Source organism: Natator depressus, chromosome 14 (assembly GCF_965152275.1).
Source record: "Natator depressus isolate rNatDep1 chromosome 14, rNatDep2.hap1, whole genome shotgun sequence".
Classification (NCBI taxonomy): Eukaryota; Metazoa; Chordata; order Testudines; family Cheloniidae; genus Natator; species Natator depressus.
The window spans coordinates 40,602,793-40,627,021 of NC_134247.1; the positions used below are offsets into that span (position 1 = coordinate 40,602,793).

The 24,229-nt window shown below is 50.8% G+C and overlaps 1 protein-coding gene across 1 annotated transcript; it reads left to right on the forward strand.

The window, feature by feature from the left end:
• The first annotated feature begins 1,582 nt into the window (after positions 1–1,582).
• LOC141998586 (uncharacterized) lies at positions 1,583–24,014 on the forward strand. Its single transcript, XM_074971458.1, has 5 exons — positions 1,583–1,673; positions 2,195–2,321; positions 2,505–2,618; positions 2,940–4,678; positions 19,353–24,014. Exons 1-5 carry the CDS (start codon positions 1,650–1,652, stop codon positions 20,754–20,756), a joined length of 3,408 nt encoding a protein of 1,135 aa, XP_074827559.1. The 5' UTR covers positions 1,583–1,649; the 3' UTR covers positions 20,757–24,014.
• Positions 24,015–24,229: the final 215 nt, after the last annotated feature.

Below are 24,229 nucleotides of genomic sequence, written 5' to 3' on the forward strand. Positions count from 1 at the left end.
AACAAGCATGTGAGGTGAGGGGACTATCCCCTCAGGAATCAGAAGCGACAAGGAAAATATCCACAGGCCGCCTCCTTCCCACCCCACACACCTTGCTTCAAATTTATGATTTGATTTAAAAATAAAAAAGACACACTCGTGGTGTTGGGGTCTGTCTCCTGAGTGTTTGGGGCTGCTCGAGGCCCTGGTCTGATTTCCATGCAGGATTCAGATCTCAGCCAGACCCATTGTCAGACCCGAGTCACTGCTAGCTCTGGCAGGAGGTGAGTGTGGATGGGCCAATGAGATCATAGAATCTCAGGGTTGGAAGGAACCTCAGGAGGTATCTAGTCCATCCCGCTCCTCAAAGCAGGACCAGTCTCGAACTAAATGGTCTCAGCCAGGGCTCTGTCAAGCCTGACCTTAAAAACCTCTAAGGATGGAGATTCCACCACCTCCTTAGGTAACCCGTTCCAGTGCTTCACCACCCTCCAAGTGAAAAAGATCAGCGTCTGCTTGCCTGTCCCTGGGGGCTGCAGGGGCAGGCCAGGGAGACTCGTCCTTATCTGCTGCCACCAAAGGGCTCCGGTTATTGCTAAGGAAGAGGAGGAGGCTGGTGTGTGCATCTCTCCCTGCTCATGTTATCAGCGCTCTGGAGTTGAGCTCCCTGGGTCACAAGCTGCTGCCTCCTCCATTTCAACCGGGGACTCCAGATTGAGATGCTGCTTCTTACCCAGCAGAGGAGAGATGTCTGTTAAAGCCCCTCTGTGCCCAGCCTAGGTGGGGACTTTCTCCGGTGGCTGGAACCAGTCCCTGGGGCATCTCCTGGCTCTTTGGTCACCAGCTCCTCAGCTGGAGCCTGCAAGTGATGGAGAGACCCAGGGGACAGGGCTGGGGCCGGGCAGGAAAGTGACTTTTCACAAAGGGCCCCTTTCCAGGACCTGCTGGTGAGTTTGGCCTACAAGGGGAGGGGGCTCCCTGTGTGTCTGCAAGTCCCAGAGCTGCTGCCCCCATGGACACTGCCAGGTTCAAACCCCTGTTAGCAGTGGCAGTGGCTGATCTGCCTAATGAGAGCAAAGGCCCACGTCAATGGGGCAGTCAGCAGTTCTCCCAGGGCGAGGGAAGAAGATAAAAAGGGAGAGTGGAGAGACTGGAAGGGGCAGCAGGAGCAAGAAGTGGGGAGGTAGGTTCCCAGGTCCCAGACCTGTCTGGATCCATTCCGTGCACCCCCGGGGCAGACTGACTCTCCTGGGAAGAAGGGGAGGAGCTGAGAGAAGAAAAGCCAGTTGCTGACTCTGCTGAGCACCGCACTAGCAGGGGAGATGGGGGGTAACTACAGGGGGTTACACTATAGTGTCATGGGGAACCCCCCAAAGTGGCTCTTCTGATTCTGCTCTTTTTCCAGCATTTGGCGCAGAGATGCTCTTACTGGGAGGGTTTAAAAGTGTCCCCGGTGAGTTTAGTTCTGCTGGGAGGGGCCTGACCTGGCAGCATGGCAGAGTCAAGAGCGTGTGTCTGCGGGGAGGAAGCCTGGAGGGAATCGGGGTGTGAAATGGACTCACGTCGCTTCTGTAACCTCGCCCCATCACCCCTCTCACCCTGACAGGCTGAGGAATCACGTCCAGATTTCGCTGCAGATCGTCCAGACTTCCAGGGGACAGGGAAGGGAAATGGTTGTGATGGAGCCAGCTCAGGTAGGGGATTTGCAGAGAGCTGCAGGGGGCATGTTGTAGAGGGGGAGGGGCAGGAAAGACACAGGATGAAGCAGGGCCACTGATCGGGGGGGGGGCACGCCCCCATTTCTCAAACAGGACACAACCCCCTTGGGCAGGGCTGGGAACATTTTCCAGACTCCCAGTGCTGGAGTCTGAACCCACAAGCCAGAGGCTGCTGTGAAATACGAAGGGAAGCAGTCAAGGTTCCTGTCCCCGTGCCCAGCTCAGAGCTCTGCTTCCCGTATCAGCCTGTGGCTGGCAGGCGGGTGGGAAATGAGAAGACCCTGCCCTGCTCCCTGTGCTGGAGGGGACAAGCAGCTCTCACCTTCTCCCCAGCCCCTGAAGGGTCCTGGCTGCTCTGAGCAGGGTGGGGGTGGGATTCTGCTACTCTGGTCCTCCCAGAGCTTCCGAGATGTTTATTTTTTTTTCTTCCTTTCCCGTGACTAGTGGGATTGTGGCTGGGGCAGCAGGTCCTGAGTGGGGGATTCTTGTTGTTTCAGATGCCGGTGACCTTCGAGGAGGTGGCTGTGTATTTCACCCAGGGGCAGGGGGCTCTGCTGGACCCCGCTCAGAGAGCCCTCTACAGGGACGTCATGCAGGAGAATTACGAGACGGTGACCTCGCTGGGTAAGGGATTCCCGTCCCCTCGGTTATTAGAAAATGTAGGGCCTGCATTGCTGACTCTGGTCAGGTTCTTCCCTGGTCGGTCAGATTGAAGGGGAATGGGTTCTATAATCCACAGCTGCCGTGTGAGACACTCTCTCGATCCTCCATGCACCCTGATCTGGTCTGATTTCACCCCCTGCGCAGGGTTTCCCATTCCCAAACCTGAGCTGATCACCCAGCTAGAACGAGGGGAAGAGCCGTGGGTGCCCGATCTCCAGGCCTCGGAGGAAAGAGAGATCTCAAGAGGCGCCCGCCCAGGTGAGGACTGACATAGAAACCATCTGGCTAATGGAGGAAAATGTTGAGAATACCAAAAATGTGGTGTGAGTAAAAGCCCTGAGTTCTTCCTCATCTCACCCAAAGCAGGGCTGGAGTCAGCAGATATCGCTCACGGCTCTCCACCCATCCTGTTAGCTGCATGAGTTTCCTTCCCACCTTTCCTTCCCTCTGAGTGTTTGGGGGGGATTTGGAGGCAGAATCCAATTGCTCAGTCTTCGCAGCATTAGCGTGTTGGGTTTTCCCTTGGTGCTATTCCTCTTTCTCCCCATTACAATGATTCCTGTCTGGATTGTCTCCCAGCAGGTGATGAGCGAGGGAGTGAGGAGGAGGAGGGGAATCGTCATGAGCACGTTCCTGGGAAAGTGGAACCACAGGGGACGTTTGTGGGAAGAGCTGAAGGGAATTTTTCCGAGTGCTTGGAAGAGGGAGAAGCCTGGGGAAATTGGCACAGATCAGAGAGGCTGCTGGGAAACTACCCAAAGAAGAAAGTGGATGAATCCAATAAATGTTGGGGAAGAGACAGGGATCCCACAGCCCAGCAGACAAATCCCAAGGAAGAAAAACCCTATCAGTGCCTCGAAAGTGGGAAAGGATTCATTCTGAGATCACACTTTGTGACACATCAGACAATCCATACTGGACAGAAACCCCTTCAATGCTTGGACTGTGCAGAAAGCTTCAGTAATGGCTCAGACCTCAATAACCAGTGGAGAAGCCACACAGGAGAGAAACCCTATCAATCCCTTGAGTGCTGGAAATGTTTCAATTTCAAGTCAGCACAAATTACACATCAGATAAGCCAAACACGAGAGAGACCCCATAAATGCTTAGACTGTGGAAAAAGCTTCATACAGAGGTCAGACCTTGTTAAACATCAGGCAATCCACACAGGAGAGAGACCCCATAAGTGCTTAGACTGTGGGAAAAGTTTCACATGGAGATCAGCCCTTGTTCAGCATCTGGCAATCCACACAGGAGAGACACCCCATAAGTGCTTAGACTGTGGAAAAAGTTTCCTATGGAGGTCAGACCTTATTAAACATCAGGCAGTCCACACAGGAGTGAGACCCCATAAGTGCTTGGACTGTGAGAAAAGTTTTATACGTAGGTCAGACCTTGTTAAACATCTGGCAATCCACACAGGAGAGAGACCCCATAAGTGCTTGGACTGTGAGAAAAGTTTCATACAGAGGTCTGACCTTGTTAAACATCAGTCAGTCCATACAGGAGAGAGACCCCATAAGTGCTTAGACTGTGGAAAAAGTTTCAGAGACAGATCAGCCCTTTTTAGGCATCAGGCAATCCACACAGGAGAGAGACCCCATAAGTGCTTAGACTGTGGAAAAAGTTTCATATTGAAGTCAGACCTTGTTAAACATCAGGTAATCCACACAGGAGAGAGACCCTATAAGTGCTTGGAGTGTGGGAAAAGTTTCGTACAGAGGTCAGACCTTGTTAAACATCAGGCAGTCCACACAGGAGAGAGACCCCATAAGTGTTTAGACTGTGGGAAAAGTTTCATACAGAGGTCAGACCTTATTAAACATCAGGTAATCCACACAGGATACAGACCCCATAAGTGCTTGGACTGTGGGAAAAGTTTCAGAAATACCTCAGCCCTTGTTAATCATCAGGCAATCCACACAGGAGAGAGCCCTCATAAGTGCTTAGACTGTGTAAAATATTTTATATGGAGGTCAGACCTTTTTAAGCATCAGGCAATCCACACAGGAGAGAGACCCCATAAGTGCTTGGACTGTGGAAAGAGTTTCATATGGAGGTCAGACCTTATTAAACATCAGGCAATCCACACAGGAGAGAGACCCCATAAGTGCTTAGACTGTGGGAAAAGTTTCACACAGAGATCATATCTTATAACACATCAGAGGATCCACACAGGAGAGAGACCCCATAATTGCTTGTATTGTGGGAAAAGTTTCACAAACAGATCAGCCCTTGTTACACATCAGGCAATCCACACAGGAGAGAGACCCCATAAGTGCTTGGCTTGTGGGAAAAGTTTCACACAGAGATCACACCTCATTAAACATGGGAGAATCCACACAGGATCTAAACTTCTGTGACACATGGCCAGAAAGAGTTAAGAAAATTGCAGAATAATTGACCCAGATTCAACTTTTAGAGACATGTTTGAAAAGTGTGGAAATGGTAATTAGGGCCATTCAACGTTATATAGACTAGAACTTTAAAATGTAAACTTTGATTGTTAAAGATCTGGAAGAAGATGGTAACTATAGTAGTTTACCTTTGTTTACATATGTTTACCTTTATATTGTCATACGGCGAAGTGAGCTGTAGCTCACAAAAGCTTATGCTCAAATAAATTGGTTAGTCTCTAAGGTTCCACAAGTCCTCCTTTTCTTTTTGCGGATACAGACTAACACGGCTGCTACTCTGAAATCTTTATATTGTTAGATGTTACCATAGTTTACCTATGTTTACCTTTATCTTGTTAGAAGTTAACAATGTAAACAAACGGTTCCTGTCTAGAGCTGTATTCTGTTAAGTCAGAGATCAACAGGAAATATTAACATTTAGATGAAACTTGGGTGTAATAATGTCATTGTCTGTTTGTCTCTTTTAAATTTCTGGTTAACTGTCTATGAACTGCTTTATCAATAATTACCTTATGTTAATCCTTGTAATTAATTAACTGTGACGTTTAGGATATAGAAGCTTACTGCAAAAGCCTATTGTTCACCCAAGCTTACTGCAAAAGCCTATTGTTCACTCTGCTCACGAGAGGCTGCAAAAATCTCTTGAAAAATTCTTGGGACCTGATCCTTTTATCTCAGATCTCAGATCTTTTATCTCAGATCTTCTTACTTATCTTACTGTGTAGCCAGTAAGATATTGGAAAGTATCTGGCATCTGCAAATCTGCACAGGGAAGAAACCTCTGAGATGGTCTCAGTGTGTACAATGCTCCAGGTCGCGCTAACTCCATACATGGGGGAAATTCTCTCAGTGCCCTGACTAGGGCTGGTCACAATGGTCTTGTTGTTGGCATTAGCCAGTGCATCTCTGTGACCCTCCACCACATTTCCTGGTGTAAACACTCTGACCCTGGCAGAACAGGTGCCAGACCCCTAGGCTAATTCACTTGTGTATTAGGATACATCAAAGTGATTGTGAAATGTATAAGAGTGTATTTGGTGTTTAAACTACATGACAACTAGTGGGATGTTACTTGCATTGTTTTCACTTAACTATATGGTGTTATAATGTAGTAGCGAACATTTCCACACTGTATACCCCGTAACGAAATAACCCATCAAACGAGGAAGAAGTCTTGTGGAATGCAAATGAAGAACTTGAACAGAAAAGAGCTAATTTCAAAGCAAGTGGGCGTTGTGCGTGAGGATCGGCGGTCAAAGAATCAAAATGCGTTCCTCACTATCTGTCATCAGAGGAGAAACCCATGCAGATAGTGACCCTGTCAGCCTTTTTTTGTGTGAGAAGAAGCTGTAAGTATGGATTCAAGGAAAGATCCTTTACCTCTGGGCTGTTTGGACTCTTCCAGAGAAGTGTCCTGGATAGAAAACGGAGCTCCCCGGAGACAATCTGGGTACCCCGAAAAGACTTTTGGGAAACTGTTTATTAAAAAGAACAGGAGTACTTGTGGCACCTTAGAGACTAACAAATTTATTTGAGCATAAGCTTTTGTGAGCTACAGCTCACTTCATCGGATGCATGCAGTGGAAAATACAGTGGGGAGATTTATATACACAGAGAATATGAAAAAATGGGTGTTACCATGCACACTGTAACCACAGTGATCACTTAAGTTGAGCTGTTACCAGCAGGAGAGCGGGGGGGGGGGGGGGACCTTTTGTACAACCTTTTGCCCGGAGGTTGGCACTCCTACTTGTGAACCACTCCAAGAGTGTGACGAACTCACCCTAAGCATCTTACCTATTCTGATCCCCTCCATGATCAGAGTGATTGTTAGTCCCTGAGTTCCCCCTTTTGGGACTGGATTGTCTCATTCCCAGATAGTCTCACATTACTTGAAAAGCATTTAGTGTGTGTACATTTTCTCCCTTATGGGCCAGAATTAAACAGATGCTAAAAAAGTGGGAACCAGGACAGTAAAATGTGGTCTTTTAGCCTCTGTGCAATTTCAGGGCAATGGGGTGAGTCCGAGGGATTCCCTCTTTCCCCCAGCACTGTCACCCTCCACACTCGACACAGCAGCCTCTGTCCCCTTTCTACCCCTCCAGCTCCCAAATTGTCACTTACCACCATGTCCCTGGCTCTCCAGGCTTAGGAATCACAGGTCTGATGTCTGTGATCCCAAGTCAGAGCCCTGAGTGCTGGAGAAGGAAGTATCACAAACCAGGAAGGGAATCCAAATGAATCTGAAGGCACATTTTGACCTTTCTGATCTCATAGCCCTGTTTGCATCTCTTGGTAAAATTGCTTTCAGTTTTTGTCTAGGCTAGTCCAGATCATTTGTAGTTGGGAAGCTGATTTGTGAGTTTTTGGTTTATTATGATGATGCTAAAACTTCTGTAAGTAACACGACGAAATAATGATGCGAGAAGTAAAGCAGGTCTCGCCCCTTTAGAAGAAAATGGGTTCACTCATTTTCTGGATTTTGAGTCTCCAGCTTCTCTGGGATTTCACATTATGAATGTGAAAATGTTTTATCGCCCAGCCTGTGTGGTGGCTTTTTCTCTGTTCCCGAAGGCTGTTTGGTCACATACTTGGCTGTTAGATTAGTCTGCCAGGACGTAGCTCAGATTTATTAAGGGCTTCATGAAACAAATGTTGATTTGCAAGAACACTCCTTTTCAATTAAATTTTAACCTTTTTCTACCCCTTGTCAACTGATTTTTTTTCTTTGAACAATGACAATTATCAGTATCCCTCAGCGCAAACACTCAGGGTGCGAGCTAGATTCACTCTCCCAGCGGCAGACACTGAAATGGGGAAGGAAGTCACCGCCTGATCCCTGCAGGGATGTGGGACATAGTCAGGAGGGGTGGAGGGTGGGAGATTGGGGGATTTAGCGGGTGGGGGGAATCGAGCTGGGAAACTGCTGGGTTTGCTGCTGAGAGCCAGGCAGCCGAGGCTGAGAACTGTGAACTCGCTGCATCAGAGCAGGAGAGAGACAGGGATTATCATGCGCATGTTGGGTCAAGCCCTACCTGAATTGTATAATGCTGTGAATCCCGCCCAAGAGGAATGTTGTGGGGAGGGGGCAGCGTCTCCTGATTGCTGAGAGGACGAGTCTGGGCAGAGGTGAGAAGGAGGCCAGGGATGTCAGAGGACCTGGGCAGCTTTCAAGCCAGGCTGATCCCTATTGTGGAGACCAGAGGGAGATGGGGAGCCTGACAGCCCAACTGGTCACCCGCTCCCCATCTACAGCTGAGTTCTGTGTGGGGATGATAGTGATTGTCTCTGCCCTACTCACCCCAACCTGCATCCCTCTAACCTGAGCTCTTTGGGTTCCCTGCTCTCGGGGGGTTTGCTTTCGTGACGGGCTCCCAGCGCCTCTTACGGCTTCTTGGCACTTTTCTCCCAATGTGTAGCTGTTGCTCTCTTGCTGGTCCATGGGGGAGTTGGGTGGAGAATTGGGCTGCGCTGGGGATTGAGAGAGGAGTCGGCCTTTTGCTTGTCCTTTGGAATAATAAAGTAGAATTTAGTTTCTCCCGCTCCCAGTCTCCATTGTTTTGCATGAAATGGCTGCCAACTGCAGAGGTAAGGTGAAAGATTAAAGCAATGCAGACGTGGTCTGGGATGGAAATACTCAGTGAGGTCACCCAGGCAACCTCACCCCTACCCTGTCACAGGCTCCTCAAACTTCCTGTAGAGATAAAACTCACTGAAAAATTGTGCCCCTCTCCCCGACCCCAGGAAGAGTCTGACTGGGTCATGGGCTCATCCTCCTCTCCCTCCCCCTGGTGCAAGGGGGGAGTCATGTGACTTGTCTACACCTGCGTGAAGTTGTTGTAAGGGGAGAATCAGACCATTGGCCTCTCGGTCTGTTTGCAGGAGATTGTGCTAAAGCGATTCTGATCACTGAGCTGGGCTTCAGCCCAGTGCCCGTTCTGACAATCTCACCACCTGCCTAATTCTAGCTCAGTCCCATTGCAATCACTGGGGCTAGGGGCTGAAAGATTGTGGAAATGGCCAGGGAGGGAATATTTGAGCTGAAATCACTGACGTATTTTGCAAGGTTTATGTTAATGGCATCTGCTTCGCTCTCCTGCTTGGATGTTTTCTCTGGGGATCCCAGGGACAAAAAGGAGCAAGTGTTACCATCTTGGCTGCCAGTCCCCACTACGACTATCTACACCAGTGGTTCTCAAACTATGGGGCACGTCTCCCAAGCGAGTCACGGGAATATGTCAAGGGAGGCGTGACCTGTGTGGGTTTTTTTTTTTAAGAGAGCACTGGCTAGCAGCCCCGGGTGGCTGGGGGAGATGAAGGAGGGCCGTGCACATCTGGGAGGTGGGGATAAAGGGGACAGATGGAGCCCTGCTACCCAGGCTCGGGCTCTCCTCCCGCCACACAATCCCTCACCTGGAGGCAGGGGGCTCCAGCTGTCAGCCCCAAGTGGAGCAGCAGCGCAGAAGTCAGGGTAGCAATGGGGTGATAAGTCTGCTGTGAACAGCGATATTGGTGAATATCACTTTTCACATGGCCACCCTAACTTCTGGGCTGCTGCTGGCGATGGTGCTGCCTTCAGACCTGGGCACCCGGCCAGCAGCCGCTGCTCTCTGCTCTGCCTTCAGAGCTGGGGTTGGGGATTTAAACTGTGACAGAAACAAATAAGGGGTGGGGGGGGCGATGAAATAAATTGGAGAACCACTGCTCTAAACTATTACGGTCACCACTTTTGCAAAATGATAAATGTTGTGCAAAGTATGCCTTGAGAGGTATCATATAAAAAGTCATTGTCTGCTGAATGAAAAGGAGGACTTGTGGCACCTTAGAGACTAACCAATTTATTTGAGCATGAGCTTTCGTGAGCTACAGCTCACTTCATCGGATGCATACTGTGGAAACTGCAGAAGACATTATATACATAGAGACCATGAAACAATACCTCCTCCCACCCCACTCTCCTGCTGGTAATAGCTTATCTAAAGTGATCATCAAGTTGGGCCATTTCCAGCACAAATCCAGGTTTTCTCACCCTCCGCCCCACCACACACAAACTCACTCTCCTGCTGGTAATAGCCCATCCAAAGTGAGCACTCTCTTCACAATGTGTATAATAATCAAGGTGGGCCATTTCCTGCACAAATCCAGGTTCTCTCACCCCCTCACCTCCCTCCAAAAACCACACACACAAACTCACTCTCCTGCTGGTAATAGCCTATCCAAAGTGACCACTCTCCTTACAACGTGCATGAAAACCAAGGTGGGCCATTTCCAGCACAAATACAGGTTTTCTCACACCCCCGCCCCTTTTTTTTTTTTGCTGAATATTATTGTCCTGTTAAAATGTGTGTATTAACATTGTGTATTTTGCTATATGTTTGTTACTGAAACATGCCGTAAAGCTGAAAAACACCCTCAGGGTCAGGTGCTCTGTAAATCTGAAAGATTAGCTCCTCAGAGCCAGGTGCTAAGTGTCCATTGATTGCTTAACCGGCCATTCACTAGCAGGGGAGTTGTGAATAAGAAATTTACTATTCACCTGAAGGATGATTGGACGCTCACCTGCCCCACAGACTGATTGTCACCTGCCTTCTCCCCCCACCCCCACCTCCCGCCTGCTGGCAAACCTCAAAGAGGAGAGTGATATAAAAATACAGAGTAGCCTCCATTTTTACTTCTTTAGTACCCAGGAAATCCAGCCTGGTTACTAAGAACTGTTTGCAACATCGGGTGGGGTGAGAAAAGCTGTTTGCTTCACATCTTACTTAGGTTGATAAAATGTAGGATTTAAAATGCATGTTGACCATTTATTTTTTCTGTAATCAAATTGGACCTTTTACACTTTTATCACTTGTAACCACTTACAGTCTACCTTTCTCTCGTTAGTAAACTTGTTTTATTGTTTTATCCAAACCAGTGTGTTTTCGTCGAAGTGTTTGGGGAATTTCACTTGAGATAACAAGGCTGTTGCCTGACCAGCATCCTTTGTGGGGAGTAAACGAATTAAAGAGCTTGGACAGCACAGTGCACAGACTGGGCAGTACAAGACTCACATTTCTGGGGTGCAAGGCTGGGACTAGTGAATTGGTTTATGTTGCTCTGTAGTTTACTTCATGAGTGGCTGGCGAGTGGCACTCAGTCCTGTATAGCTGGGAGTGACTTTGAAGGCTGGTGGCTGTGTGGGAGAAGAGCCTGAAGGGGTTTGTTGTTGGAAGGGGGAAGCGGTGTGAAAGATGCCCTGGGATGGAGAACTAAGCAGTTCAACAGACTGTACCCTGGGGTGTCTCACACCCACTGTCTCCTGAGGCCCAGCATGGCACCATTGGGCTCTCATCATCCTGCTGCTGAAAGACGACCTGCGCAGGGCTAACCAGAGAGGGGGAACCAGCTTTGGCTAAATCCTGAACCACCCCTGGCATGTGACTTGGGGTTGTGCTGTCACCCTTCTCCTCACGCATCATTTTCCTTCCCCACCTTAGTTCTGCTCTCTCCTCTCTCTCCCTTTGTCTTGTGTCTCCTGCACGTCTGGCTCAGCCCGTCCACACAACGCCACCTCTTCTTCAGCCGTGCTTGTAGCCTGTGACCAGAAACGCTGCAACGCGGTATGTTGATCGCTAGGACCCAGGAGCGGCTGGGGGGCGGCTCTGGGGGGAGGATCGCGGGGCTCAGGCCCGGCCGCAGGAAGTGACTCGCAGCCGCTGCGGGGACTCTGGCTCCCGGCGAGATCCCCGAGCCCCGACGGCTGGTGCTGGGAGCCCGGAGCCCGGGCTGCGGCCGGGAGAGGGGAACCTCCAGCCGGGCCCTGCCCGCTGCTCCCCGGGAGCCTCTCCCAGGGCAGAGCCCCCAGCCCGGCCAGGGCCCCTTCCCTGCCCCGGGGGGCCCCGCTCGGAGGGAAGGTAAGAGAGACCCGCCCCCGGGCTGCGGATAAAGAGATGCAGGGGGACGTGTGGGCAGGACTGGAGAACAGGGATGCGGGGGGCAGGATGGGAGGGGCAGGGGTGATGGGGGGATGCAGGAGAAAGGAGGTGGCTGGAGGGGGACTGTGAGAGCAAGCGCAGACTGGTTGGGGAAGGGAGAGCCGGGGGCAGGGAGAAGGCAGAGGGGTGGGGAGAGGTACAAGGCAGCCGGGAATTGTTTTTCCCTCGATCTGGTCAAACAAGCGTTGGGGGATGAGTGGGCAGGGGACTAACCCCTCACACAGGGGGGCATTTCAGACTTTGGGTGGGGGAGCAACTTTAACTGTGATTCCAGGGGCTACTTAGGTTAGAAAAAACTCTTGGGTTTTTTCAGATAATATCATAGAAATTAGCTGACAGGCTCACCAGATCTAATTCTTACATTTTAAAAAAAGAGAATGAAATAAATATTAGACCCACTCAGCTCTAATACTAACATGATCTAAGCTTGTGTCATGTCACTTAAGGGAATTTCAATCTCTATTCTGAGTTTTTTAGTAACTCTTGAATACAACAATTGAAAGAATTGTAGAAAAATCTGGATTTGTTCCTATCACCATTTTTTGCCGTTCACCAAGTTTGGAATAGATCATTTAACGTTCGGAACCATCCTCCTAGGGCAAGACCCCGTGAGTTTATACGGCAGGTGCCTGGGGCTCTAGGCATGTTACCCCACTACAAATAATAACTTGAAGCTGACTCTAAACAGGAGTGAAACTGAGACTTTAAAGTCCCTTTCCCAGTATTGCCAACTCCAAATGTTCAAAATAGTGAGACTGGCTCTAAAAATAATAGATTTGGAGTTTTTTATTTGCCTTCTGCTTTTTGAGCCTTTAGGGTGTACTAGGGTCTCATTTTGAAGCTTTCTCCACAGCCACAAGGGCGAGAAACTTCATTTTTCTTTAAGAAGGAAGGCTGAAATCATCACATCTCCACCTGATTCCAGGAGCTGGGGCTTTAAGGAAAAGAATCGTTCTCCTGAGGCTCATGAGAAAATCATGAGAGTTGGCAATGCTGCTTTCACTTTTGGTTAAGGGCTAGTTACTTTCCAGAAGGCTCTTCAACACGACAGTACAGTGACTAAGTTGCAGTTCTCACAGGAGAATATTTAAAACCAAACACCAGGAAAATTCCAGATTTTAAAGCTGAGGGGGAAAAAATGAGCCTTCTGAGGTGTCTCAAGGCCACGGCAGGCAGGAAAGGAAAATAAACAGGCCCAGGAGCTCTGGGCAGCTCTTCCTCTTGAAAGGAAGTTGGAGGGTCAAATCTAGTCCTTAATCCAGTAAAACATCACCTCCACTCATAGATCTTAACGTGTGCTGAATAACTATGCACTTCCTACTTAAATAGCAGAGTCATCTTATCCAGGGCTACGCATTTTATACACACTGGCTCAGGGATTGTATTTACTGGCATATTCTGAACTGTGCTGTGCGCACAGATGGTACCAAGTGAATAATACAAATCATGACAATCGTCAACTTTATAGACTCAGAGGATGCCATTTCTATTCTTTGTTCTGGAATTCGCCTGGGTCCAGCTGCAACCCGAAGAATCTGAGCATGAACACACCTGATAGAATCATAGAATATGATGACCTCAGGAGGTCATCTAGACTAACACCCTCCTCAAAGCAGGACCAATCCCAAACTAAATCATCCCAGCCAGGGCTTTGTCAAGCCTGACCTTAAAAACCTCTAAGGAAGGAGATTCCACCACCTCCCTAGGTAACGTATTCCAGTGCTTCACCACCCTCGTAGTGAAAACGTTTTTCCTAATATCCAACCTAAACCTCCCCCACTGCAACTTGAGACCATTACTCCTTGTTCTGTCACCTGCCACCACTCAGAACAGCCGAGCTCCATCCTCTTTAGAACCCCCCTTCAGGTAGTTGAAAGCAGCTATCAAATTCCCCCTCATTCTTCTCTTCTGCAGACTAAACAATCCCAGCTCCCTCAGCCTCTCCTCGTACTCCTACAACACTTTCTCATTCCTTCCTTTTCTCTATCTCAGAACAAAAAATGACAAAACAAAATGGTTTCCAGTTAAAATCCACATGAGTACTACAGGTCGAGTGGGAACCTCTCTATACCACCGCTAGCCCTTCCCTGGGTTTTGGCCCCTTCTTTTCACCTATGCCCCCAAATCACCCCCTTTTCTGAATGTAGCCTTTACTCCGGGGGGAATTCTGGGCCGCTGCGCAAGGCAGAATTTTTGGGAAACTAAATGTTGTGTGTGCAGAATTTCCTTCCTTCCACAGAGCCCAGCTCACACAGAGAAGTCACTGCTGGGTGGTGGGAGAGGGAGCTAGAGGGTTCCTGGCAGCTGCAGTTCCCAGCATGTCCTAAGGGAAGGAGCGGGTGGTGCTCAGGAATCCCCATGCAAGCTGTGACCGAGCATCCAGCTGTTTTTCCCTCTGGATCTCTGGGGTGTGGGGGTGCAGGTATCTGGGCAAGGGGGGGCCCTGTGGCTGGGCTCTGGGGGGAAGGGGGTGCAGGTGTACTGGCTGGGGGGAGCATGGCTGGGTTCTGAGGGGGAGGAGCTGTGGGTGTCCGGCCCCTTGGCTGGGCCTGGGTGGGGTGGGATGGGAAGGGGGCAGAGGAACAGGAACTGGGGTGTCGTAGGGGTTTCTTTAACTCTCTGCTCCTGAGGGAATTTCTGTGTGTCTGTATTGTTACAGACATCCTTGTTGACAGGTATTTTGAAATAAATTACCAAAACAATTGAAACTGGCGTGATTATGTCGTGTTATTTTGACAAATAACAGTTGCAGAATTTTACAATGTTGTGTGCAGAATTTTTAATTTTTTGGCGCAAAATGCCCCTAGGAGTAAACTTTGGCACAGAGAGCTTGGCTGTATTTCTTCGGAGTCCTCCTCGTGCTTTCTTAAAACACCCTGCCCCCCACCCCCACCTTCTGAAAAAGTTTTACAGGCAATTACCAGCACTGTCTTATGTTAATCACCCTGCCTCTGTCTGTCAACAAAATACTGACTCTCATTCTGCACTGACTAGCTGTGCTGTAGTTTCGAGCTGTACCTGGGAGCACAACTCCTGTATGAAACTCCTGGGGGGGGAAGCCCCCGCTGAGTCCCACAATTGGCCCCCCTGCCCTCACGGCTCAGAAGCTCCAAGGCAAATATCCACGGGCCACCCCCTCCCTTCCCGCATACACACACCCTGCTCCCACCTTCTTATTTGATTTCTAATAAAAGACAAACTCATGACCTTTGGGAGTCTGTTTCCTGACTGTTCAGGGTTGCCCGGGCTGCCCAAGGCCCTGGACTGATTTCTGTGCAGGATTCAGATCTCAGCCACACCCGGTGTCAGACCAGAGTCACTGCTGGGTATGGCAGGGGGTGAGTGCGGATGGGCCAATGAGATCAGCCTGCACCTGCCTGTCCCTGGGGGCTGCAGGGGGAGTCCAAGGCAGCTCATTCATCAGGTGTTGCCACCAGAGGGCTCCGGATATGGCTAAGGGAGAGGAGAAGGCAGGTGTGTGTGTGTGTGTGTCTGTCTGTCTGTCTCTTCCCTGCTCATGTTGTTATAGCCCTGGAGTGCAGCTCCCCGGATCAGAAGCTGCCTCCTGCATTTAAACCTGGGAACCCAAAATGAGAAGCTGCTTCTTACCCAGCAGAGGAGAGACCTCTGTTAAAGCCCCTCTGTGCCCAGCCAAGGTGGGGAATTTCTCCGGCGACTGGAACCAGCCTCTGGGGCTCTGCTGACACCAGCTCCTGAACCTGAGCCTGCAGGTGATGGGGAGACCTGGGGGAAAGGGCTGGGGGTAGGCAGGAAAGTAACTCTGCACAAAGGGCCCCTTTCGTGGACCTGCTGGGGAGTTTGGCCTACATGGGGAGGGGGCTCCCTGTGTGTCTGCGAGTCCCAGAGCTGCTGCCCTCACAGACACAGACAGATTCAAACCCCTGTTAGCAGTGGCCGTGGCCGATTTGCCTAATGAGAGCAAAGGCCCACGTCAATGAGGCAGTCACCAGCTCTCCCAGGGAGAGGGAAGATGATAAAGAGGGAGAAAGGAGAGACTGGAAGGGGCAGCAGGAGCAGGAAGTGGGGAGGGAGATTCCCAGCTCCCAGACCTGCCCGGGTCCATTCCCTGCATCCCCCTGGGCAGACTGACTCTCCTGGGAACAAGGGGAGGAGCTGAGAGAGGAAAATGCAGTTCCTAACTCTGCTGAATACAGCATTACTTGGAGGGGAGCTAGAGAGGGTTACACTACATCAGTGGTAAACCTTTTTTATGCACGAGATCAACTTTTGAATTGAAGTGCAACGTGGGATCTATCCTACCCCTTCCCTGAGGCCCCACGCCACTCCATCCCCCCTCCCTCCATCACATACTCTCCCACACCCTCACTCACTTTCACCGGGCTGAGGTGGGGGTTGGGGTGCTGGAGGGGGTGCAGGCTCTGGACTGGGGCTGAGGGGTTTGGGGTATGGGAGGGGGCTCTTGGCTGAGCCTGGGGCAGGGGGTTAGGGTGCAGAAGGATGTGAGGGGTGCAAGCTCTGGGCTGGAGTTTGGGTGCAGGAGGCGGCTCTGGGATGGGGCAGAGAGTTGGCGTACAGGAGGGGGTGGGGGGTGCAGGCTATGGGAGGGGACTCTGGGATGGGGCTGGGGTGTGGGAGGGGGTGCGGGGTACAGGGTCCAACCCAGTGACGCTTAACTCGGGCGGTGGTGCAGAAGGGCTAAGGCAGGCTCCCTGCCTACTCTGACCTCATGCTGCTCCTGGAAGCGGCCGGCACATCCCTGAGGCCCTTGTATGTGGCGGGGGGGCACATAGCTCCGCTCTCTGCCCCTCTCTGCAGGCATCGCCCCCACAGCATCCATTTGCCGCAGTTCCCCATTCCCGGCCAATGGGAGCTGCATGGGCAGTGCCTGCAGACAGGAGCAGGGAGCTGAGACCCCCTGCCCCCTCCCCCCAGGGGCTGCACTGCCATAGGGACATGCCGGCTGCTTCCGGGAGTGGCATGGGGCCAGGGCTTAGCCCCGCTGCACCGCCGGACAGTTAGCGGCCGGTGATCGCGATTGACTCTCAGAGGCTCCAGGGTGCACCGGTTGGTGACGACTGCACTACACTGTAGGGCAATCCCTCGAAGTGGCTCCTTTGATTCTGCTCTTTTTCTAGAGTTTGACACAGAGATACTGTTACGGGGAGAGTTTAAAACTGCTCTGGGGGGCTTAGTTCTGCTGGGAGGGGCCTGGCCTGGGTGGTAATAAACTAACTGGGTTTCTTCCCAGCATGGCAGAGTCCAGAGGATCTGTCTGCAGGGAACGAGCCTGGGGGGAATCGGGGTGTGAAATGGACTCAAGCCCCTTCTGACCGCCCCTCCCCAATTGACCCTCTCGCCCTGACAGGCTGAGGAATCACATCCACATTTCGCTCCAGATCGACCCAGGAGGCAGGGCAGGGAAATGGCTGTGATGGAGCCAGCTCAGGTAGGGCTTTTCAGGGAGCTGCTGGGCGGGTGGAGGGAGAGGCAGGGAGGAGACAGGGTGTGATAAACCTGTTGATTTTCTGAGCTGGCCTATTGGGAGGGGGGAAACATTCCCACATTTCTGAACCAGGAAACACCCCCCTTGGCAGGCCTGGGAACATTTTCCAGACTCCCAGTGCTGGAGCCTGCACCCACGAGCGAGGGGCTGCTGTGAAATACGAAGAGAAGCTGTCAGGATTCCTGTCCCTGGCCCCGGCTCAGAGCTCTGCTTCCTGTATCAGCCTGTGGCTGGCAGGTGTGTGGGAAATGAGAAGACTCTGCCCTGCTCCGTGCGCTGGGGGGGACAAGGAGCTCTCACCTTCTCCCCATCCTCTGAAGCTTCCTGGCTGCTCTGAACAGGGGGTGGGTGGGATTGTGCTTTTCTGAGCCTCGCAGAGCTTCCAAGATGTTTATTTTTAATTCTTCCTTTCCCGTGTGACCAGTGGGGTTGTGGCTGGGGCAGCAGGCGCTGAGGGGGGGACTCTTGTTGTTTCAGATGCCGGTGACCTTCGAGGAGGTGGCTGTGTATTTCACCCAGGGGCAGGGGGCTCTGCTGGACCCCGCTCAGAGAGCCCTCTACAGGGACGTCATGCAGGAGAATTACGAGACGGTGACCTCGCTGGGTAAGGGATCCCTGTCCCCTCGGTTATTAGAAAGTTTCGGGCCTGCATTTCTGACTCTGGTCAGGTTCTTCCCTGGTCAGTTAGATTGCAGGGGAATGGGTTCCATAGTCCAGAGCTGCCGTGTGAGAGAGGCCTGCATCTCCAAACCCCCTCCAGTGGGACCAGAGTGTCAAAACGGAGATGCTAAACCCTCCCCACCATTCCAGCTTTCAAGGCCAAGAAGCCATGTATTGTCCTGTGTGTATTGTTTCTCATTTGAACACAGAATCCCTGTTCACCTCCCTCCTTGGGACTAGCTCCAGCCCTGGGGAGGGCTTTGGGCTCTGCAGGGGTAACTCCAGAGCTGTGTGTGCATCAGCAAGGGCCCCAGAGTGCACAGATCCTGCACACTCCTAGCGAGGGTGTAAAAATTCTCTCCACCTCCCCAAGCATCTGCGGCTCCCAAGGGGGCTCAGTGACCATGTTCCTGTCCCTTTGGATTCCTTATTCTCCCAGCACAGCAGGGGACAGGTTCCACTCATGGATTGTCCTTTGTGACAGACACACTCCCAATCCTCCATGCAACCTGATCTGGTCTGACTTCACCCCCTGCGCAGGATTTCCATTTCCCAAACCTGACCTGATCGCCCGGCTGGAACGAGGGGAAGGGCCGTGGGTCCCAGATCTCCAGGCCTGTGATGAAAGAGAGATCCCGAGAGGCACCCGCACAGGTGAGGACTGACAAACCATCGGGAAAATTAAGGAAAAAGTTGAGAATCCCAGAAATGTGGTGTGAGTAAGAGCCCTCAGTTGTTCCTCATCTCAGCCAGAGTAGGGCTGTAGTCAGTAGATATTGCTCATGTCTTTCCACCCATCCTGTTAGCTGCAGGAGTTTCCTTCCCAACTGTCCTTCTGCGTGAGTGTTTAGGTGGGATTTGGAGGCAGAATCCAATTGCTGATTCTTTGCAACTTGAGTGTGTTGGGTTTTCCCTCGGTGCCATTCCTCTTTCTCCCCAGCACAATGACTCCTGTCTGGATTGTCTCTCTCTCCCAGCAGGTGATGTGACAATGAGTGAGAAGGAGGAAGGGAATCATCATGAGGAAGTCCCTGGGAAAGTGGAACCACAGGGGACCTTTGTGGGAAGAGCTGAAGGGAATTTTTCCCAGTGCTGGGAACAGGTAGCAGCCTGGGGAAATTGGCACAGGTCAGAGAGGCTGTTGGGATACCACCCAAAGAAGAAAGTGGATGAATCTATTAAATGTGGGGGAGAAGACAAGGATCCCACAGCCCAGCAGACAAATCCCAAGGAAGAGAAATCCTACCACTGTCTCCAGTGTGGAAAAGGATTCATTCTGAGATTACACCTTGTGATACATCAGACAATCCATACTGGAGAGAAATCCCTTCAATGCTTGGACTGTGGGGAAAGCTTCAATAACTCCTCAGATCTTAATAACCATGGGAGAAACCACACGGTTGAGAATCCCTATCAATGCCTCGAGTGCAGGAAACATTTCAGTGGGGAGTCAGCAGTAATTATGCATCAGAGAATCCACACAGGAGGGAAACCCCATAAGTGCTTGGACTGTGGGAAAGATTTCACACGGAGATCAGGCCTTGTTACACATCAGGCAATCCACACCGGAGAGAGACCCCATAAGTGCTTGGACTGTGGGAAAAGTTTCACATGGAGATCAGGCCTTGTTACACATCAGGCAATCCACACCGGAGAGAGACCCCATAAGTGCTCGGACTGTGGGAAAAGTTTCATGCAGAAATCACACCTTATTAGACATCAGACAGTCCACACAGGAGAGAGAGCATATAAATGCTTGGTGTGTGGGAAAAGCTTCAGTAACAGCACAAACCTTACTAACCATCGGAGAATCCACAGAGGAGAGAGACCCTATAAATGCCTCTACTGCGGGAATGGTTTCCGTTGGAAGTCAGCCCTTATAATACATCAGAGAATCCACACAGGAGAGAGACCCCATAAGTGCTTGGTCTGTGGGAAAAGTTTCACACAGAGATCAGCACTTGTTACACATCAGACAGTCCACACAGGAGAGGGACGCTATACATGCTTGGAGTGTGGGAAAAGTTTCCTTTGGAAGTCAGGCCTTATAACACATCAGAGAATCCACACAGGAGAGAGACCCCATAAGTGCTTGGACTGTGGGAAAAATTTCATACAGAGATCATCCCTTACAAGGCATCAGAGAATACACCGAGGAGACAGACCCTATAAATGCCTCGAGTGTGGGAACTCCTTCAGTTGGAAGTCTGATCTTATCACACATCAGAGAATCCACACAGGAGAGAGACCCCATAAGTGCTTGGACTGTGGGAAAAACTTTAGGTGCAGCTCACAACTCACTCAACATCAGAGAACCCACACGGGAGAAAGACCCTATAAATGCCTGCAGTGTGGGAAAAGTTTCATTGGGAGTTCTCATCTTGTTGCACATCACAGAATTCACACCGAAGACAAACCTCAGAAATGCCTCAACTGTGGGAAATGTTTCAGGTGGAGGTCTGCCCTTATAACACATCAGAGGATCCACACAGGAGAAAGACCCCATAAGTGCTTGGACTGTGGGAAAAGTTTCACAAACAGATCAGCCCTTGTTTTACATCAGAGAATCCACACAGGAGAGAGACCCCATAAGTGCTTGGACTGTGAGAAAAGTTTCACACAAAGATCATGCCTGATAACACATCAGGTAACCCACACGGGAGAAAGACCCCATAAGTGCTTGGACTGTGGGAAAAGTTTCACACAGAGATCAAACCTCATTAAACATGGGAGAATCCACAAAGGTGTGAGGTTCAATCTGAGCTCACACATTAGTGATCCACACAAAAGAGAGAGCTTGAATGGGGGGGAAGGTTCATTTGGTGCTCCCGGAGTATCAGGCACCCGCAAATCTACATAGGGAGGAAACCTCTGAGATGTTCTCAGTGTGGAAAATGCTCCAAGTGGAGCTAAGACAATGTTGGACATGAGAGACTCCTCCACACAGCACGGAAATTTTCTCAGGGCTCTGACTAAGCCATAGTTATCAATTTCCTCATTCCCACACACTTCAGGAGCATTTGGCTCCCAAGGACCCAGCTGCCCATCACTGGAAGGAGGATCCAGCAGCAGCTGATCATCAGCTAGTCAGTGACCCTCTGGTTCTGCTTGGTCTAAGCAAACCCCAGGAAGAGAGGGAGAAGCCCTGATCAGCCCCTTCTCCCTGCTACAGCACTGGCTGCTGAGCTGATGGGCCACAGGGGGGAAAGGAAAGAGAGAAACTCCTCCAGCTGCTCCCTCTGCCTGGCTGAAGTTCCCACCTCTCCCTTCCCCTCCCAGCCGGGATCCCCATGCCATGGAGATGAGGAGAAAGACACTTGGGCCAGGCCTCACCTTCACTCTACACACCCGTCCCCACCTCCCATCTTCCACCACCCCTTGGGCTGGGCTCCCCCACTTACCTGGAACTGTCTCCTGCAGGGGTAGTGTCCCTGGGGCTGGTTACTCCTCCCCTCCCTGAATCCCCCAGGGCACTGGGCTCTGGGGGATCAAATATTGAGGGAACAGGCTGATGGCTTCTGGGGAGGACACTGGGGATTGAATGGTTGGGCTGGGGGAGCTGGGAAGCAGGGGAGCTGGGTGCTGGACTATCAAGTGTTTCGGGGATGATGGGTTAAGAGGCGAGGGAGAGCACAGGGGTAGCGAGGTGCTGCCTCTCGTCACTCTTCCCTTCTGCCCCTTCTCCCTGCCCCCACTGCATTCAGACAGCAGCACTGGGAGGGGCTGGAGGGCTTGGAGATCCCACCTCTGCCTCCACAGCATCAGCCTCTGAACGTCTGTCTATGGCAGGAAAATTTTTGGGATTACCTAGCACGTCTCCTCTGACTCTCCAACACTCTTTCTAGTCACACTGACCCTGAGTATATTATCTATTCTGATCCTCGCCATGAGCAGAGTGATCGTTAGTCCCTGAGTTCCCCCTTTGGGGCCGGATTGTCTCATTCCCAGCCAGTCTCACATTACTCCAGGCCGTGCTGAAAAGCATTGAGTGTTTGTATATTTTTCTCCCTTAGGGAGCAGAACTAAACAGATGCTAAAAAAGTGAGGGCAGGGATAGCAAAATGTCGTGTTTTAGCTTCTGTGCTATTTCAGGGCAATAGGGTGAGTCCAAGGGTTTCCCTCCTTCCCCCATCACTGTCATGTTCCACTCTCGACACAGCAGCCTCTGTTCCAGCAATGGAGAGTTTTATCCTGTCCCCGTTCTACCCCTCTGCCTCCTAAGGTATCATTTACCACCGTGTCCCTGGCTCTAGATGCTTAAGAATCAGTTTTGATTTCTATGATCCTCCATGAGACTTCGGAGGGCTGGAGAAGAAAGTGTCACAGACCTCCGAGGGAGGGGAAGGGAGGAATCCCAAAGAACCTCAAAGCACAGTTTGACTTTTCTGATCTGTTTCCATCTATTGGTGAAATTGCTTCCAGACTTTTTCTGGGCTAGTCCAGATCATTTGTAGATGGGAAGTTTTTTTGCTTTTGTTTTCTTTTCTTTCTTTTATTATGATGATGCTAAAACTTTTGTAATTAATACAACCAAATTATTGGGCAAGAAGTGAAGTTGGTTTAGCCATTTCAGAAGAAAATGGCTATATTTATTTTCCTGATTTTGAGTCTTCAGATTCTCTGATATTTCACTTTTTGAATGTAAAAGTGTTTTATAGCCCGCCCTGGAGTGTGGGTTTTTCTCTATTCCAGAAGGCTGTTTGGTCACAGACTTTGATATTAGCTTAGTTTAGATGTAGCTCAGATTTATTGAGGACTTAATGAATGCCAGAATAGTCCTTTTGTATTTTATTTTAACCGTATTCTACCCTTTGTGATGTGAACTTTGTTTTATTTGAAGAATGGCAAAGGTCTGTATGTCTCAGCACATACACTGAGGGTGCCAGCTCACGTCACGTCCGAGAGGCAGAGATGGAAACGGGGAATGAAATCACGGCCTGACCCCTGCAGTGACGTGACTTAGGGCCCAGCCACCCTTCAGAGGCTGCTGCGGCGGAACTGCACTGATGCAGCTTTTGCGCTTGGAGGGGGACGCTACGTGGAACAATGAGAGGGGTTCTCCCATCGGCGTAGGTCACCCACCTCCCCAAGAGGCGGCAGCTACGTCGATGGGAGAAGTCCTCCTGTTGCCGTAGTGCTGTCTACACCAGAAGTTAGGTTGGTACAGCTGCGTCGCTTGGGGTGTGGAGTTTCACAAGTGACGTAGGTTGCGAGCGCAGACCAAGCTGCAGCGTCAAGAGGAGAAGAGGGTGGGAGGTGAGGAGAACAGAGCTGGGAAATGGCTGGGTTTGCTCTTCAGAGGCAGACGGCTGAGGCTGAGAACTGTGAACTCGCTGCACCAGAGCCAGAGAGACACTAGACCTGACCTATGAGTGTTGTGTGAAGCTTCCCCTGCAATCTAAAGGATCATGAACGACACCCCAAAAATGATTGGGGGAGGGGGCAGCGTCCCCCTATTGCTGAGGTGCTGAGGTTGGGCACAGGCAAGAAGGGAGCCAGGGATGTCAACAGACCTAGGCAACCTTGAAACCAGGCCAACCCCTAGCATTGAGGCCAGAGGGAGATGAGGAGCCCTAGAGGCCTGCCGGTCACCCCCTCCCCATCTGCCGCGGTGTCCTGTGTGGGGACGAGAGAAACTGTCTCTGCCCTACTCACCCCACACTCATCCCTCCTTCCTGAGATCTTTGGATTCCCTGCTCTCAGAGTGTTTCCTTTTGTGATGGGGTCCCAGTGTCTCTCATGGCTTCTCACCACTTTTCTATCATTTATACGTGTGGCTCTGTTTTTGGTTCTTGTGAGAGTTGGGCGTGGCACTGTGCTGGGATGGAACCGAAAAGTACCCCCCGAGCTGGGCTGGGGGTGGGGAATGGAGTCTGTCTTTGTTCGTCCTTTGGATTAATAAACTAGCATTTAGTTTCTCCCACTGCCAGTCTCCTTCGTTTTGCATTAAATACCCACCAGATTCAGAGTGGAAGTTAAAAGTGAAAGCAATGCAGATATGGTCTGGGATGGGAATGCTCAGTGAGGTCACCCAGCCAACCTCACGCCTGCCTTCTTGTAGACTCTGTCTAACTTCCCATAGAGTTAAAAATCTCTGCAATCTGGTGCCCCTCTCCCTGACCCCAGTACAAATGAGGAAGAGTTCGACTGGGTTTCCGGGGTCATTATCTTCTCCCTCACCCTGGTGTAAACCAGAAGTAATCTCACTGGAACCCTTTGAACTGTCTACACCAGTGTGGACTTGTTGTGAGAGGAAAACCAGACCATGGGCCTTTAAGTGTGTTAGCAGGAACAATACTCACACATAGAGAGTGGTATTGTCACCCCAACACT

Excerpts from the sequence above, each read along its gene's own strand:
- LOC141998586 (XM_074971458.1), top strand. The coding sequence starts at position 1,650 with ATGGTTGTGATGGAGCCAGCTCAG. Across the intron at positions 2,619-2,939 it reads CTCAAGAGGCGCCCGCCCAG|CAGGTGATGAGCGAGGGAGT; the intron begins GTGAGGACTGAC and ends ATTGTCTCCCAG. Across the intron at positions 4,679-19,352 it reads GTTTCACACAGAGATCACAC|GTAATTATGCATCAGAGAAT; the intron begins CTCATTAAACAT and ends GGGGAGTCAGCA.